The sequence below is a fragment of the Sander vitreus genome, chromosome 21, assembly GCF_031162955.1.
Source record: "Sander vitreus isolate 19-12246 chromosome 21, sanVit1, whole genome shotgun sequence".
NCBI classification, from domain to species: domain Eukaryota; kingdom Metazoa; phylum Chordata; class Actinopteri; order Perciformes; family Percidae; genus Sander; species Sander vitreus.
The window spans coordinates 3238716-3254446 of NC_135875.1; the positions used below are offsets into that span (position 1 = coordinate 3238716).

The window sequence follows — 15731 nt, forward strand, 5'->3', positions numbered from 1 at the left end:
TAGCATGGCACGCCCTCATACTCTGCTCCTGACTGGCTAGTAGTCCTTACCTAGGTACTGTCAGGGCACGCCCTCATACTCTGCTCCTGACTGGCTAGTAGTCCTTACCTAGGTACTGTCAGGACACGCCCTCATACTCTGCTTCTGACTGGCTAGTAGTCCTTACCTAGGTACTGTCAGGGCACGCCCTCATACTCTGCTTCTGACTGGCTAGTAGTCCTTACCTAGGTACTGTCAGGGTACGCCCTCATACTCTGCTTCTGACTGGCTAGTAGTCCTTACCTAGGTACTGTCAGGGCACGCCCTCATACTCTGCTTCTGACTGGCTAGTAGTCCTTACCTAGCTACTGCACATGTGCGACTCCCAACAAAGATGGAACAGAAGTGAGATGTCTCACTCTGTAGCTAAAACAGAGAGCTCAACACACAGGGTGAAAAGAGGAGCTGCAGCAATGTGCAGTACAACAAAAATATGGTGTTTTTTGAAAATTAAACCATGTAAAGCTATTCTGGTACAACCTATAAATACAATTATGAACCTGAAAATGAGCATAATATGAGCACTTTAAGAAGTAGGAGACCTTTCTCAACACATAAAGGAACACTTCATCTGAAAAGTAACTAAAGCTATCAAAAGTAGTGGAGTAAAAAGTAGAATATATTCCTCTGAGATGTAGTGGAGTACACGTATCAAGTGGGATAAATGATGATGGAAAGACTCAATAAAAGTACAAGTAACTGAAATGTACTTAAGTATGAATGTAAAGTGAAAAGAGCCTGACATTAATGAGTTGTTGGAGGTGCCTGAGGCCTACGTCTACTTCTGTTATTGTTGTGCGCATGACAAATAAAGACCTTTTCCTCAGATTCATTTGAATCAACAATCTGATAAATCCACCGTATTAAACAGCTGCATGTCCAATCTGACACCACGTAGGCTCCGAACATACCAGAGTTATTGTTATTCTCTCTGGGAATTACTGAAGTCCATTAACAGCACTTAGTCATCCACCTCGCCCAGCAAGCAGCTATTTCTTCACACCAAATAAAGTGGGCCAGCCTGTCGAAGAGCTCCTCAGCCAATCAGGACTATCCCTCCTCCCTGCACACTGCAGAGAAAACAGAGAAACCCCAGAGGGGGTTCCCATACAGCTCTCTGCAGGCACACTCACTCTCTTTGGACTTGAGCCTGTGCAGCGACGCAACATGATAACGATGAAAAACATTGGTGTTTTAATTTGCACCCTGGCAGCTCTGTCAACAACCGAAGCAGTACGGACATTTGGATTTGACTTTCATTGAAATGTTGCATTTGTTTTCATGAGAACTTATCAGACTTTTGTTGTACTTTTAGGGTTTATTGAGAGAGAAAAGAAGGCACAGATTCCCCGCTCGGTCTTTCTCCCACACCTCTTCGTCCTCTTCGTCTTCGTACTCCTCTTCCTTTGAAAGTTCAGGTGAGACTCTATATTCATCTGGTCCTGTGCATGAACATGAGGCTGTATTGAAGTGTATCATTCCATTGGTTGTAAACATAGGCGTAATTTACAGACTGGGCTTTTTCCGAAGTCTTTGTTCCTTTTCAATGTTTTTTCCGCTTTTTCAACATTTTTGTTTTTTTTGTCATTTTTGAGTTTTTCATGGGTTTTTTTGGGCAATGTTTGACGTTTTTGTCAATATTCAGAGTATTTTTTCTGAGTTTTTGTTGCCTTTTTCAAGTTTTTGGGGGTTTTTTAGTCTTTAGTCTTTAGTTTTTGTAGCTTTTTCTGACATTTTTCGCCTTTTGACATTTTTGTCACTTTTTTTAAATACATCCATACATGTCCCGGGATCTCCCTAGATAGTTGGAAATATCAACAACCCCCCCCCGCCCATGTTGAAACCAAAGTCATGCCCTTGGTTGTACAGGAGGGATCCATGGTAACGGAGGCCGCTCTGTCCCATCCTTGACTTCTGGTGAACACATGTTCTGTTTGTGTGCTGATTGTTTCGAGGGGAGACACTGTGAAACAGGTGAGAGACCCAACAAACAAACCAAATTGCGTTCATCTTTTTTCACATTTTTAATTCAAAAGGATCTCACTGCTACAAGGGCGTGGGACTGTACTACAGAGGTACAGAGTCAAAGTCAGAGAGTGGACGAACATGTGAGGAGTGGGATTCACACATCAGGAAGCGGTTCATGTCTTCTGATGTCCTTTCAGGGAGACATAACTACTGCAGGTATGCTGCCACGGGCCATTTTTTTTATGAAAAAATAGTCAAAATTCTCTGATGTCAGCTATGTTCTAGTGTCTTCTCTCCTCTGTGACAGTAAACTGAATATCTTTGAGTTGTGGACAAAACAAGACATTTGAGGACGTCATCTTGGGCTATGGGGAAACACTGATCACCATTTTTCACAATTTTCTGACATTTTAGAGACCAAACAACTAATCCATTAATTCATTAAATAAATAATAACAGATTAATCGACAATGTTAATAATTGTTTTAGTTGCAGCCCTAATTTGAAATGAAACAATTACTATGTGGGCGGCTGTCGCTCTAGTGATGAAAACTGAAGCAAAAGAGCTTATAGATACTAACTGAAGTTAGACCTAAGACTAAAACTAACTTTCTGTCATATTTGCAGAAACTGACCCTATGTTCGAGTAGAACTACATGAAGCAGGTAATAAAAAAATAAATAAATCTGCCTCCTCTGGCACCATCGCATGTAGTGCGATTTGCCAGAATGCTGTTTGATTTTTGGCTAAGTCCTGGATCTTCACAATCCTACCTACAGCACCTTTAAAGTTTTCCTTCTGAGCTTTAACTTAAAGGTGAAACATCCACTTCAGATGAACGGTACAGGACTTTTAGCCCACATAAAACACCAAAGCCATTCACTAAATATGAACGTAAACAGCCCAATACACTTTTAAAAGCGCCCTAAAAAAATGTGGGTTCATATCCTACTTATTCCTCTTAACATTATATTAATTATAGAATATGTAAGTTTATGTTTGGAAACTGTTCCGAATTTGGCAAATTTAAATGTAAATGTGTTCATGTAGGACTCCATGGCTCATATTAAGAAGCAGATTGAGAAAGATTTCCATTTTCTATCACAGCCTCCTGCTTATTGTTTCTCTTCAAATCCAGTACTGTGCTGGAATACAGAATTAACATCTTGAATGTCACATGTTTTGTAGTTTTATGGACTTGATGTGTTTTTCAGAAATCCTAACTACAAACGGCGTCCGTGGTGTTATGTGTGGAAGAACCTGCAGCTGGTGTGGGAGTATTGTGCTATTCCCCGTTGTGGCTTGGAGTCGTGTAAGTGCATTTTCACTTTTTAAAGTCTTCTAATAAAAACTCAGCCAAGCTGCGTTTTTCATCAGTGCCAAACACTTTTGATCATGTAATTCCAGCGCTGCCCTCGCCCTCGCCCTCGCCTGCACCCACTGAGCCACAGCCAGGTAACGTCCCCGCCTTACTGAACTCACTGGATTCATTTTGTTTTGTTTATTCGCTTCGTTAATTTATTTACACATTAAAAAAATTGGGAAGTAAGGAAAGAGGAGCTTAAAGGTCCAGTGTGTAACGTGTTTAGTTGTTCATTATCAAAAATCTGTGTTGCCTGTTCACAAACTTGTCCTTTTTCATGAATATTTACCAACACCATCAATTCCAAGTATTCCTATTGGCTTGACATTTTACATTTGCATTTGCATGAACTGGGGTAGACGCTCCATATTCATGCTCCATCTTGAAATACGTTAGCCGGTAAGGGACATACAGGATATACTGCTCTGCCTTTCACGTTTTCACTGTCACATGATAAACTCACAGTTTATAACCCACCAGAAAAAATAATACTTTTCGCGTTTATAGAGCCAACATATTTTCCCATGTAAATCAGTAAGCTATGTGTTTATTTCAACCAAAACTAGAGTTGTGATGGTTGGAAAAGTGGAAAGACGACCCAAAACGGCTTTTCATAGTTTTATTTTGTTTCTGTTATCTTTGAATGAAGTGTGTTTTACGATGCTAAAATGACTGTTTATTTACATGGAGTCTGGTGAGTTTAGCGAACACAATTTCGCGGATGTTTTTATGTTAAAAAAAGGATCTTACACTTTAATAGAAAGCTCGACCTCCTTAGAAATCCTTTCCATAATGTTGTCAGACACTTAGAATATTAATCTGAGCCTGTCAGTGGCAAAACGAGCACTTTTATGAAGGTACATACAAGCTGCCCTATTAACTTACATTGTAGCTTGTTTCTCCGCTGCCGACTGCAGCGATCTCACTTAATACTGGACCAGTGTCAAAGATTGTTGTTCTCATCAGTCACTAAGACACAAAAACATTGCAAAATAGGTTGAAAAAAACGGTAGTTACCCTTTAAGGAGACTAGAGCCACGTGTGGAATAAGGATGAAATTTATGATTGCATGCAAATATGTCATGAAAAGGATGGAGGTTTTGTCCACAACTCAAAGATATTCAGTTTACTGTCACAGAGGAGAGACGAAACTAGAAAATATTCACATTTAACAAGCTGACAACAGAGAATTGTTTTACCTTTTTTCATATAAAATGACTCAGACCGATTAATCGATTGTCAAAATAGTTGGCGATAGATTTAATAGTTGGCAACTAATCGATTCTTCGATCTTTGCAGCTCTAAACTGTGTCACATTTTTATGTTTTTCCCCCTCGACTGTTCCCCCCCCCAGCCGCCCCGGCTGCAGAGTCGACATGTGGCCAGCGCTCCAGGAGAAAGCAGATGAAGATCGTGGGTGGAACAGTTGCCACTGTGGAATCCCACCCGTGGGTTGCTGCCATATTTTGGCACGCCAAATCCAGCGAGAAGGTTTTCCGCTGCGGAGGAAGTCTGATCTCAGCCTGCTGGGTCCTCACAGCTGCCCACTGCTTCCCCGACGGGTAGGAAGTGACATCACTTACTGTAACCACAGCAGGTGCTGAGAAAGGATTTCATTTATTTAGCACGTTAAAAAAAACACAACAATTATACATTTAAGATATATTAAATAAGAAAAAGGACATGCAAAGGAAACCCAGAAAACCCTTGGGGGGCTCAGCATGTTGGGTTCCCTACAATTATTCAACAATACATAACATCAAGAGAAAAAAAAACAAAAAACATATAGTCTATGAAAAAGGGACAGAAGAAAGGGACAATCAAACGAGGAGAGAAAATAAAGTGTGAAGAAAGATAGAAAAGGAAAAGTAATCATAAAAAAAAACAAGAAACATGTTACGCTATTGATACAGTAAAATATTTTTCACAGATGTGTGAAAGAAAATGTTAAAGAGAGAGTTTCTGTCGACTGGGAGGGAAAGAGTTCCATATCTTAGGACCTCTGTAAATGATGCTAAATTGGGATAGGATGGGGCAAAGCTGGGCTGCATTTCGGGTGGGATAATTGTGAAATTGATCATTAGGGGTTAAGAGAAAGTAGTCTCGCATTGCCAGACCTTCCTCCATAGCGCTGCGGAGGAGGGTCTGGCTAGTCCACACAGCATTCTGGGATGGTAGAGAAATGTGCTCTGGTTTATTGGCATTTCTTTAAACCAATCACAATCGTCTTGTGCGGTGCGGAGCCACGGTGCCTCTGCAAAATAGCCTCGGGAAGGAACTTGTTTTGGTGGGACATGTGTACGTTCAAAAGTAGTTTTAGTCGTGCAACAGAAAACTCAGATTGGACAGATTGTCTAGCTAGCTGTCTGGATTTACCCTGCAGAGATCTGAGGAGCAGTTAACCATAGTCCTCAGAAATCCACCGGAGGTTAGAACGCCAACACAAAGAAAGAGGAAGGGGACGGATATCCGGCCTAAATGAGTGAAATCCGGCGGAATTTCCAGCGGCAACGGAGCAATGCCGGAAGTGGAACGTTGAGGATATAGACTAAGAGAAAGTGACATCAGGTTGACTGGACTTTGTTTTGTGAATTTGTGTTTCAGCTCTCACGCCAAACACGATAACTTCTCCGTCACCCTGGGGAAAAATGTGAGGAACAAGATCGACCCCGCTGTGGAGCAAACCTTCACGGTGGAGGAAATCGTCCTCCATGACGGCTTCGACAACAGTGACGGGGACTTCAACAACGACATCGGTATGAACACATCTTCAGATGCTGCGGTGTAAATGATGTGATATAAGCCAAGCAGAATTCTTTGTAGAGATTTTATCTGCGAGTACTGGAGTCTATGCACCAATCCGATACCACGTCATTTAGCCCTGAAGAAAATCTACTTTAAAAGTAGTTTATTTATGTTCTGTTTCCGTTACGACTGACTGACAAACTGGATAGTAAGAGAAAGTTCTACGGCGTTCATTGTTTGTTTGTTCATGTTTCACAAAAAGTTTAACCCGAGCCAGGCCAAACAACAAAGATAGAAACCATATCACATCCATACAGGCATAGCAGTATACAGCTGTTAAAACATAATCAAATATATGACACACTGGTATCAGATCAGTGCTCGGTATCAGCCGATACGTAAATTCAGGTATCGGAATCGGTATCAGGAAGCAAAATGTGGTATCGGACCACCTCTAATTCTGTGATAATTGTTTCGCAGCTCTGCTGAAGTTGAAGGCCCAAAATGGGAAGTGTGCAGAGGAGAGCGACTCGGTGAGGAGCGTCTGTCTGCCCCCACCTCAGCAGAACCTCCAGTCTGGAGTCAGCTGTGAGATCGCCGGCTACGGGAAAGAGCAACAGGGTGAGGCTGTTCTCTGCACACTACGAAACACCTGTGTATTAACAGTCGTATGTCTGTTTACTTTAACAGAAATTGTCCTTGATTCACAGTTGTACTTTTGTTTTTTTTACATTTCTAATTGCACAATTTGTGCTCCGACAACTTTTGTCGGCCACGGAGGTTGGTTTTGTTACTTCAGAACATCAGAACTATCCCCTTAACCCTTGTGTTGTCTCCAAATTTGACCCGTTCTCAAAATGTCTATCTCAGAAATATGGGTTTCTTTTTAAAGGTCCTATGACATGCTGCTTTTTGGATGCTTTTATATAGGCCTTAGTGGTCCCTAATACTGTATCTGAAGTCTCTTTTATATAGACCTTAGTGGTCCCCTAATACTGTATCTGAAGTCTCTTTTATATAGACCTTAGTGGTCCCTAATACTGTATCTGAAGTCTCTTTTATATAGACCTTAGTGGTCCCTAATACTGTATCTGAAGTCTCTTTTATATAGACCTTCGTGGTCCCCTAATACTGCATCTGAAGTCTCTTTTATATAGACCTTAGTGGTCCCCTAATACTGTATCTGAAGTCTCTTTTATATAGGCCTTAGTGGTCCCCTAATACTGTATCTGAAGTCTCTTTTATATAGGCCTTAGTGGTCCCCTAATACTGTATCTGAAGTCTCTTTTATATAGACCTTAGTGGTCCCCTAATACTGTATCTGTGGCCTTGACCGCTTGTTTTCAAGCCATGATGTCTCTCTCTTTCTCATGGGTGGGCCAAATTCTCTGGGCGGGCAAAGCAGAGAAAGGGGAGGTAACCTAGCTCCTTACGTCATAAGGAGAAGATTCCAGATCGGCCCATCTGAGCTTTCATTTTCTCAAAGGCAGAGCAGGATACCCAGGGCTCGGTTTACACCTACACCATTTCTAGCCACTGGGGGACCATAGGCAGGCTGGGGGAGCTCATATTAATGTTAAAAAACCTCATAAGGTGAAATTGTCATGCCATGGGACCTTTAACTACCTAATTGTAATTACCCAAAAATAACATGCACTGTATATATACTGAATAACACTTCCAACTTTGTGTGGAATACCTGCAGAATATGGACATGTAAGTAGTTCTTTTGTAGATTATGGTGAACTAGTGTGTGACACATTCATAAAACCGTATCGCACTCAGAACAGCATGGATGGATTTTTTCCAAGTTTATATGCGTGTGGAAGCACCAAAGACACAAAATAACACCTCAAATCCCAGAAAAGTGATTTTTTCATAATATGGGCACTTTAACTCAAGAATTAGGTATCATTTCCTATAAATGAGGTTTTTAATTGACCATGAATTCCAAAAATAAGTGTAAAACTATAGTGGTAGTTAGTTAGTGTTAGTGGTGTTTATACATGGTTGTGAAAAGAAGCATTAAATGTCAAAAAGCACCAAAAAAATACTGAAAAAGGTGCCAAAAGTGTCGAAAAAAAGAGACCAAAACATCAGAAACAGTGTTGATTTTCAACAACACAAGGGTTAATGTAAATAATGAATGTAAATAATTAGTTTCTACCTCTGATTATATGTATTTTACAGACTATAATAACCTGTTCTAACAGCTTTTCTTCTCTGCAGGTTTGTGGTACAATTCTCAGTTCCTCCGAGAGGCTCAGGTGAACCTGCTCGCTGACAATGTGTGTCGACACAAGGACTATTACGGGAGCATGATCAGCGATAACATGTTTTGTGCCGGTCGTCCCGACTGGAGCCAGGATGCCTGCGAGGTATTCACGACAAGTCCAAACTCGCTGGGGCTTCCTGAATCGGTTTGTTGATTTGCTTTAATGCAGCTGGTCTCTGGTCTCTCTCCCACAGGGAGACTCCGGAGGGCCTCTGGTGTGCCAGGTCGGCAGCAGGCTCTTCCTGTTCGGAGTCATCAGCTGGGGCGACGGCTGCGCAAAGGAGAACAAACCGGGCGTTTACACCAAAGTGACCAATTATAACCGATGGATAGAAGAGAAGACGGGGCTGTCATCCATCACCGCCGGCTCCATGTTTCCTCAGAAGTGAAGCAGAGGACGTGAACCCTAACTGCAGCTGTTTTCCTAAAGGATAAAGCAGCAATATTTTATATTTCTCTTTACAAATCCCATGAAAAGATCAAAACCAAAAATGAATCCTACTAACAAGCATTATCTGTGTATCTAAAGCTTGATATATATATATATATATATATATATATATATATATATATATATATATATATATATATATATATATATATATATATATATATAGAGAGAGAGAGAGAGAGAGAGAGAGCGAGAGAGAGAGAGCGAGAAGAAATTAGGAAATATTCACATTTAACAAGCTGACAACAGAGAATTTTTTTACCTTTTTTCATATAAAATGACTCAGACCGATTAATCGATTGTCAAAATAGTTGGCAATAGATTTAATAGTTGGCAACTAATCGATTCTTCGATCTTTGCAGCTCTAAACTGTGTCACAAACACTGAAAAGAAGAAATAAAAGTTAGAGAGGAATGTCTTTGATGCACAAAACTTATTATTCTAAGTGCTCATTTCTGAAGACGTTACATGGGCTCAAACTGTATCAGGGTGGCAACTAACATTTATTTTATTGTTGATTAATCTGTCGATTATTTTCTCAATTAATGGATTAGTCTGGTCTCTAAAATGTCAGAAAATGGTGAAAAATGTGGATCAGTGTTTCCCAAAGCCCAAGATGACCGCCTCAAATGTCTTGTTTCGTCCACAACTCAAAGATATTCAGTTTACTGTCACCAGGGGCGTCGGACTGGGGGGGGGGGAAGGGGACTGAGTACCCAGGGCCCTCATGTGAGGAGGCCCCAAAAAGATGCTAGAATGAATAGCTGTGGATGCGGGGAGGGGCCCATAGAAAATGCCTTTATATAGGGCCCAGAATGTTGTGCTACGCCACAACACGTTCAGAGGAAAAGAGGAAAACAGAAAATATTCACATTTAACAAGCTGACATCAGAGAATTATTTCACATAAAATAACTCGGACCGAATAATCGATTATCAAAATAGTTGGCGATAGATTTAATAGTTGGCAACTAATCTATGTCTTTGTCGACATGTGGCCAGCGCTCCAGGAGAAAGCAGATGAAGATCGTGGGTGGAACAGTTGCCACTGTGGAATCCCACCCGTGGGTTGCTGCCATATTTTGGCGCGCCAAATCCAGCGAGAAGGTTTTCCGCTGCGGAGGAAGTCTGATCTCAGCCTGCTGGGTCCTCACAGCTGCCCACTGCTTCCCCGACGGGTAGGAAGTGACATCACTTACTGTAACCACAGCAGGTGCTGAGAAAGGATTTCATTTATTTAGCACGTTACTTGGGACTTCCCAAACTGAAAAACTACCGCACATATAAACACTAAACTGCTTTGCTAGTTCAATCAAACTAGCAATTTTTTTTTTCCATCGACAGATACAGCTCCTGTACGTCCACAAAAATCACATTTAGCAGCTAGCGCCGTCACCGGTACAGCTGATCCAAACATTTCCAGTGAAAGTGAAAAATAAGTTGTTTAAAGAGCTAAAACATGCACACACAAAAACACTGTTATGCTCATTTAACATATTTTAAACTTTGTTTTTATACAGAAACGTCACTTAAATACACACAAAGTGTATTTTATACTTATGCAGTTGTTCTGTATTATTATTATTTTTTTTGATAGAGAAATGATATGATATATTCTTTATTAGGTTTTATTTTATATATATATTTATATAATATTTTGTGGAATTTCTTCACAAAACCTTTTGCGGATTTGTTTTTGCTCGTATTGTTACCTTTTATTTCCTACAAAGAGTAGCCCAGCACTTTAGTATTGCACTTCCAAAAAGTAATCCCAACTGTATTGTTACACTTACAGTAAATGCATGTACTGTACACGTACTTCCAACCTTTGATTCATCTCCACTGTTCAGTGAAATCCGCTTGTTTTCTGTCATGTTCTGAATTTTATTTTTCCCAATTTGCCTTTCAGCTAACCTCATATGCCTTTTTTTTTAAAAACTACTGAATTCTCTATGTTTATATTGCATTTTGTACATCTTTTATATTCTGTATGATATATATATATATATATATTTGATGTGGTTTTACACCAAAGACCACATTAAAATGACGTTAAACGTGCATGAGAAATCAATAAGTTGTACCTTGAAATAAATAAATTAAACTGAATTTGAATATAAACCAAGATGATATTTTACTGAAGGCTTCACACAGACGATGACGTAGCCTGTAATTATCTTTCTGCAGCTGCATGTAATAACTCTGGGAGTCTAATTGCTCCATTACAGTACTTTTATAGTCTGATTTGTTGCGTTTATGATGCTGTAAAAGAAAGATAAAGTGTAATTGCACTAAATGACAGTTGCAGACTGCTTTAATGGAAAACATTTCTGCTCTATTTGACTTTAAATAACAAAAAGACACACAAGTAAAAGCTCAATCTGAATCTTATAAATATATAAAAGTAGTGCGGGTTAAGATAAAGGGCTAGAACATAAAAATATGAATGAAGTTGAATGATATAATACATGAAATTGTGTAGACATTATTGCAAATGAATAAGTATGAATGTAAAACGGAATGTAGTGATGTATTTAATATACAGTATATGCTGATGATGAGAGTAAATACTGTATATGTGGCGGTTTAGAGGTAAAGTGACAGCTCAAGATTTCAAAAGTCCCTGAAACATTAAGAAAACTCACCAAGTTCCAGCAACAATTCCTTCTTTTATTGTCTCATCACAGCAAAAAAAAATACTTTTAATGTCAAGGAAAGGGACGATGGTTCCTCCAAGGACCTGACTAGTACATGACATCTGGAAAGGATAAGATATGTAATGAAGGACAAACTAGCACAATACATTCAAACTGGGCAGCCCTTTGTGTCATACCTGTCACAGTAAAAGTTGTAGAATACATACAGAGGCTTGCAAAAGTATTCATACCCCTTGAACTTTTCCATATTTTGTCACATTACAACCGCAAACGTAAATGTATTTCATTGGGATTTTATGTGATAGAACAACACAAAGCGACGCATACTTGTGAAGTGGAAAGAAAATGATACGAGGTTTTCAAATTCTTTTGAGAATCTCTGGCAAGACTTGAAAATTGCTGTTCAGACGCTTTCCATCCAATCTGAGTGAGCTTAAGCTATTTTGCAAAGAAGAATGGGCAAAAATGTCAGTGTCTAGATGTGAAAGCTAGTAGAGACATACCCCAAAAGACTTGCAGTTGTAATTGCAGCGAAAGGTGGTTCTAAAAAGTATTGACTCAGGAATACTTTTCTGAATACTTTTGCATGCCACATAAAAAAAAATTTGAAAACCATGTATCATTTTCCTTCCACTTCACTTATGCGCCACTGTGTTGGTCTATCATATAAAATCCCAATGAAATACATTTACGTTTGTGGTTGTAACGTGACAAATTGTGGAAAAGTTCAAGGGGTATGAATACTACTACTACAAGCCTCTGTATATGCACTGTTGTACTCTCTTGAGGGAGTTAGATGAGTAAGAGTAGTAGGTTGAGGAATGGGAAAGGTATGGGGGGATTTGGCTTGTTTGCTTTAATTCAGTTTTTCTGTACCAAATATTTTATATACAGATTAATGATTGTAGTCTTTCTTTCATCTTTCTAAAAAAAAATGAGCATTGACTTGACTAGGTTACTGTCTGAACTTTGGCTCAATAAAAAAAACATTTTGAAACTTTGAAGATTTCAAAAGTCCTGTGGCCTGTGGGGGCGAAGCTGTCCCTGAGCCTTCTGGGGCGGGACCGGATGCTTCGGTATTGTCTGCCGGACGGCAGCAACAACAACAGTTTGTTGCAAGTCCCCCACAGACTGAGCTCATACTGTGAGACATGTTTTCTGACTGTCTGACACACCCTGTGACACCTCACACAGTCTCACCTGGGACACCACAACAACACCATTGGGCAACTGATACTATGAGCTACTAATAATGACCACATAAAGAGAAGAAATGGTTTCAGTCCTTAACGTGACTTCATGTCTTTAAGGTTAAGTCACAAGAACTCTATAATATGATTAATTGATTGATTGATTGATTCTTTGTTTCAGTTTAATGCACACAAAGTGCCCAAGATATCAAAATTTCAGATATAGTTTTATTGTAAAAGGACTATGGTTATTTTACAGCTCGGTCCTTAGCCTCACATTGCCAGACCTTCCTCCACAGCGCTGCGGAGGATGGTCTGGCGAGTCCACACAGCATTCTGGGATGGGAGAAAAACGTGTTCTGGTTTATTGGCAATTCTTTAAACCAATCACAATCGTCTTGGGTGGCGCTAAGCGCCGGACGGAGCCACGGTGCCTCTGCAAAATAGTCTCTGGAAGGAACTTGTTTTGGTGGAACATTTGTGTACGTTCAAAAGTAGTTTTAGTCGTGCAACAGAAAACTCAGATTGGACAGATAGTCTAGCTAGCTGTCTGGATTTACCCTGCAGAGATCTGAGGAGCAGTTAACCATAGTCCTCACAAATCCACCGGAGGTTAGAACGCCAACATAGAGAAAGAGGAAGATAAGGGACATCCAGGCGAAAAGAAGGACATCCGGCCGAATTTCCAGCTACAACTGAGCAATCCCAGGGAAATGAAATGTTGTGGATATGGACTACTCGGTCCTAAACAAAATGTTCTGTCTTCTCTTCCAAACTTGGCAAATAAAATCTCTTACAAAAAAAAGTTATTTTCTTGAAGCAAAAGTATTTTTGAATAATCGTCCAGCAAAAAGAAATCATCACTAATAGAGGTCCTTTTAGTAAAAAGAACATCCTTTCGTCCTCGTAAACAGGGAAATGAAACAAAAACACTGGTTGCTGCTTTAGCTGGTCTGTTTTGCAATGATGAGTCACTGGATGTCAGCCAGTTGTGTAGTCTACGTGATACGCAGATAATACGCAGTATTCCCACTAAGAAATCTCCAGGATCCACTTAAAAATGCCCAGTGACATGTAAGAACATATATTTGTGACAGAACTTTCACTTCAGATACAGTGGTGCTCATAAGTTCATGAACCCATGCTAAAGTTGACTAAAAAGAGGAATAAAAAACACATTTTTTGGAAATTGATCTTAATGCCATAATTAAAAAAATGAGGAAAAATCCAATCTTTAAGGACACCAATTTTCTTTGTGAATGAATAATGTATCGTAAATAAATAAATGTTCTTCCTTAAAATATAGGGGGCATAAGTCAGTACACTCCTATGTTAAATTCCCATAGAGGCAGGCAGACTTTTATTTTTAAAGGCCAGTTTGGTTTTATTTCAGTTAGCCTAATAGCTGGTTTGATTTGCGTTGAGAGATGATTTTATGGAAAGTACCCCATGCCAATCTCTAGGTATGGTAAAGGGTATATGATGATGTGGGGGGGGTTTATTTTAATTCCAAAGGCCAAGGGAACTTTATCAGGATGCATAGTATCCTGGATCCATGAAATAACTGGCCTTTCAAAATAAAAGCCTGCCTGCCTCAATGGGAATTTAACATAGGAGTGTACTGACTTATGCCCCCTGTATTTTAAGGAAGAACATTTATTTATTTATGATACATTATTCATTCACAAAGAAAATTGGTGTCCTTAAAGGTTGGAGTTTTCCAATTTTTTTTTTTATTAAATCATTAAGATCAATTTCCAAAAGATGATTTTTTTATTCCTCTTTTTAGTCAACTTTAGCATGGGTTCATAAACTTATGAGCACCACTGTATTTGCATTCACAAATACGGGGCCGAGTAACGTGACAGCAAACTAAACTAACACTGCAGAACATGCAGAGAGACTTTTCTCATCTTTCATCGACCCGCTCCTCGCTGAGCGCAGTGCGTAGCGTGTGCGTAGCGTGTGCGTAGCGTGTGCGTAGCGACCGGGCCCAAATGCTCCACCTACACTAACGACAGTATCCTCCCTTTACCGCACTTTTAAGACAAATATAAGTTGCCTATTTTATTTTGTCCTCATTGCTTTGGGGTCAACTTTTGTGATCCAGGCTCAGGTCCCTGATGTGAAAGCCCCCTTAGCTTTATATTCCATTATATTTTCGATATATTTTGAACGTCATCGATACAATAAATAAAGGTATTCCCACCATAAATTGGTGAGTAAAAGTGTATCAGAATGCAGGATATTAGTCTTTGACGCTCAAAATAACCCTGGGGGAGGACACCCAGACCACACACTTTGATATGCCCCCCCCCCCCCAAAAAAAAGGCCCATTCTGAGCCAGGAAAAACCAAATGTGGTACAGTATACCCACTACAATACATTAGACTACACCACTGGATGTCACTGTTCACCGTGAACACCACAGCTCATTTATACTGATTGTACCTGAAGTATCATGATGGCTCCATCCACTGATGAAGATGAGAGTTTCAGTCTTCATACGTGCGTCTGAGTCAATGTCATTGTCTTATATAAATGTAGGCACTTTTAGCCAATGAATACCGTGAATGAAAGCAAATATGTACATTAAGATCCCGGAAGTCGTCTCTCTAGATCCTGCTTGGTTCATGCTACGTTTATGGGACGTCGGAATTATTATCCCTCTCTTGAGCAGATGTGTGTTACATTAGTTTGTGTCACGCTTGCTGAAGCAGTCATGATTATAAAACAACGTATTTTAGTCATTTCAGTCCAACGTTTTAATTTGCCATTTCCAATTTGAATTTTAAAAAAAATAATTTTTTTTTTTTTTTTTTTAATTAAGATGGGTGTGTTAAATTATCATTTAACACATCCAGTGTTTACAATTGTCTCCTCTTTGTTTCACAATTGCATCACAAAGCAGCGTCAACTTGTTTTTATTTTATTATAAAGTAAGACTTACCTCAGTTACAAGCAAAAAAAAACAACAACATATTTGACAGACATACGCTTGAAGTTGTAGTTTCCGAGCAGCACGTGAACGCAGCAGGAGCCCA

General features: G+C 39.7%; 1 protein-coding gene across 2 annotated transcripts; it reads left to right on the forward strand.

Annotated features, from left to right (window-relative positions):
• The first annotated feature begins 1139 nt into the window (after positions 1 to 1139).
• On the forward strand, positions 1140 to 10591 carry plaub (plasminogen activator, urokinase b). 2 transcript variants are annotated; one of them, XM_078279305.1, is made up of 11 exons: positions 1140 to 1272; positions 1355 to 1457; positions 1909 to 1956; positions 2076 to 2223; positions 3222 to 3319; positions 3415 to 3462; positions 4725 to 4932; positions 5975 to 6126; positions 6596 to 6736; positions 8345 to 8493; positions 8585 to 10591. In XM_078279305.1, exons 1-11 carry the CDS (start codon positions 1207 to 1209, stop codon positions 8777 to 8779), a joined length of 1356 nt encoding a protein of 451 aa, XP_078135431.1. In that variant the 5' UTR covers positions 1140 to 1206; the 3' UTR covers positions 8780 to 10591. The 2 variants fall into 2 exon arrangements, with proteins under 2 accessions (XP_078135431.1, XP_078135432.1); XM_078279306.1 differs by lacking the exon at positions 1909 to 1956.
• The last annotated feature ends 5140 nt before the right edge of the window (positions 10592 to 15731 follow it).

What these genes read in the sequence shown, in the direction of transcription:
- plaub (XM_078279305.1), top strand. Translation starts at nt 1,207, where the DNA reads ATGATAACGATGAAAAACATTGGTGTTTTAATTTGCACCCTGGCAGCT. An exon ending in GGGAGACATAACTACTGCAG is followed by an intron (nt 2,224 to 3,221) that starts GTATGCTGCCAC and finishes TGTGTTTTTCAG; the next exon opens with AAATCCTAACTACAAACGGC. An exon ending in CCGTTGTGGCTTGGAGTCGT is followed by an intron (nt 3,320 to 3,414) that starts GTAAGTGCATTT and finishes ATGTAATTCCAG; the next exon opens with CGCTGCCCTCGCCCTCGCCC.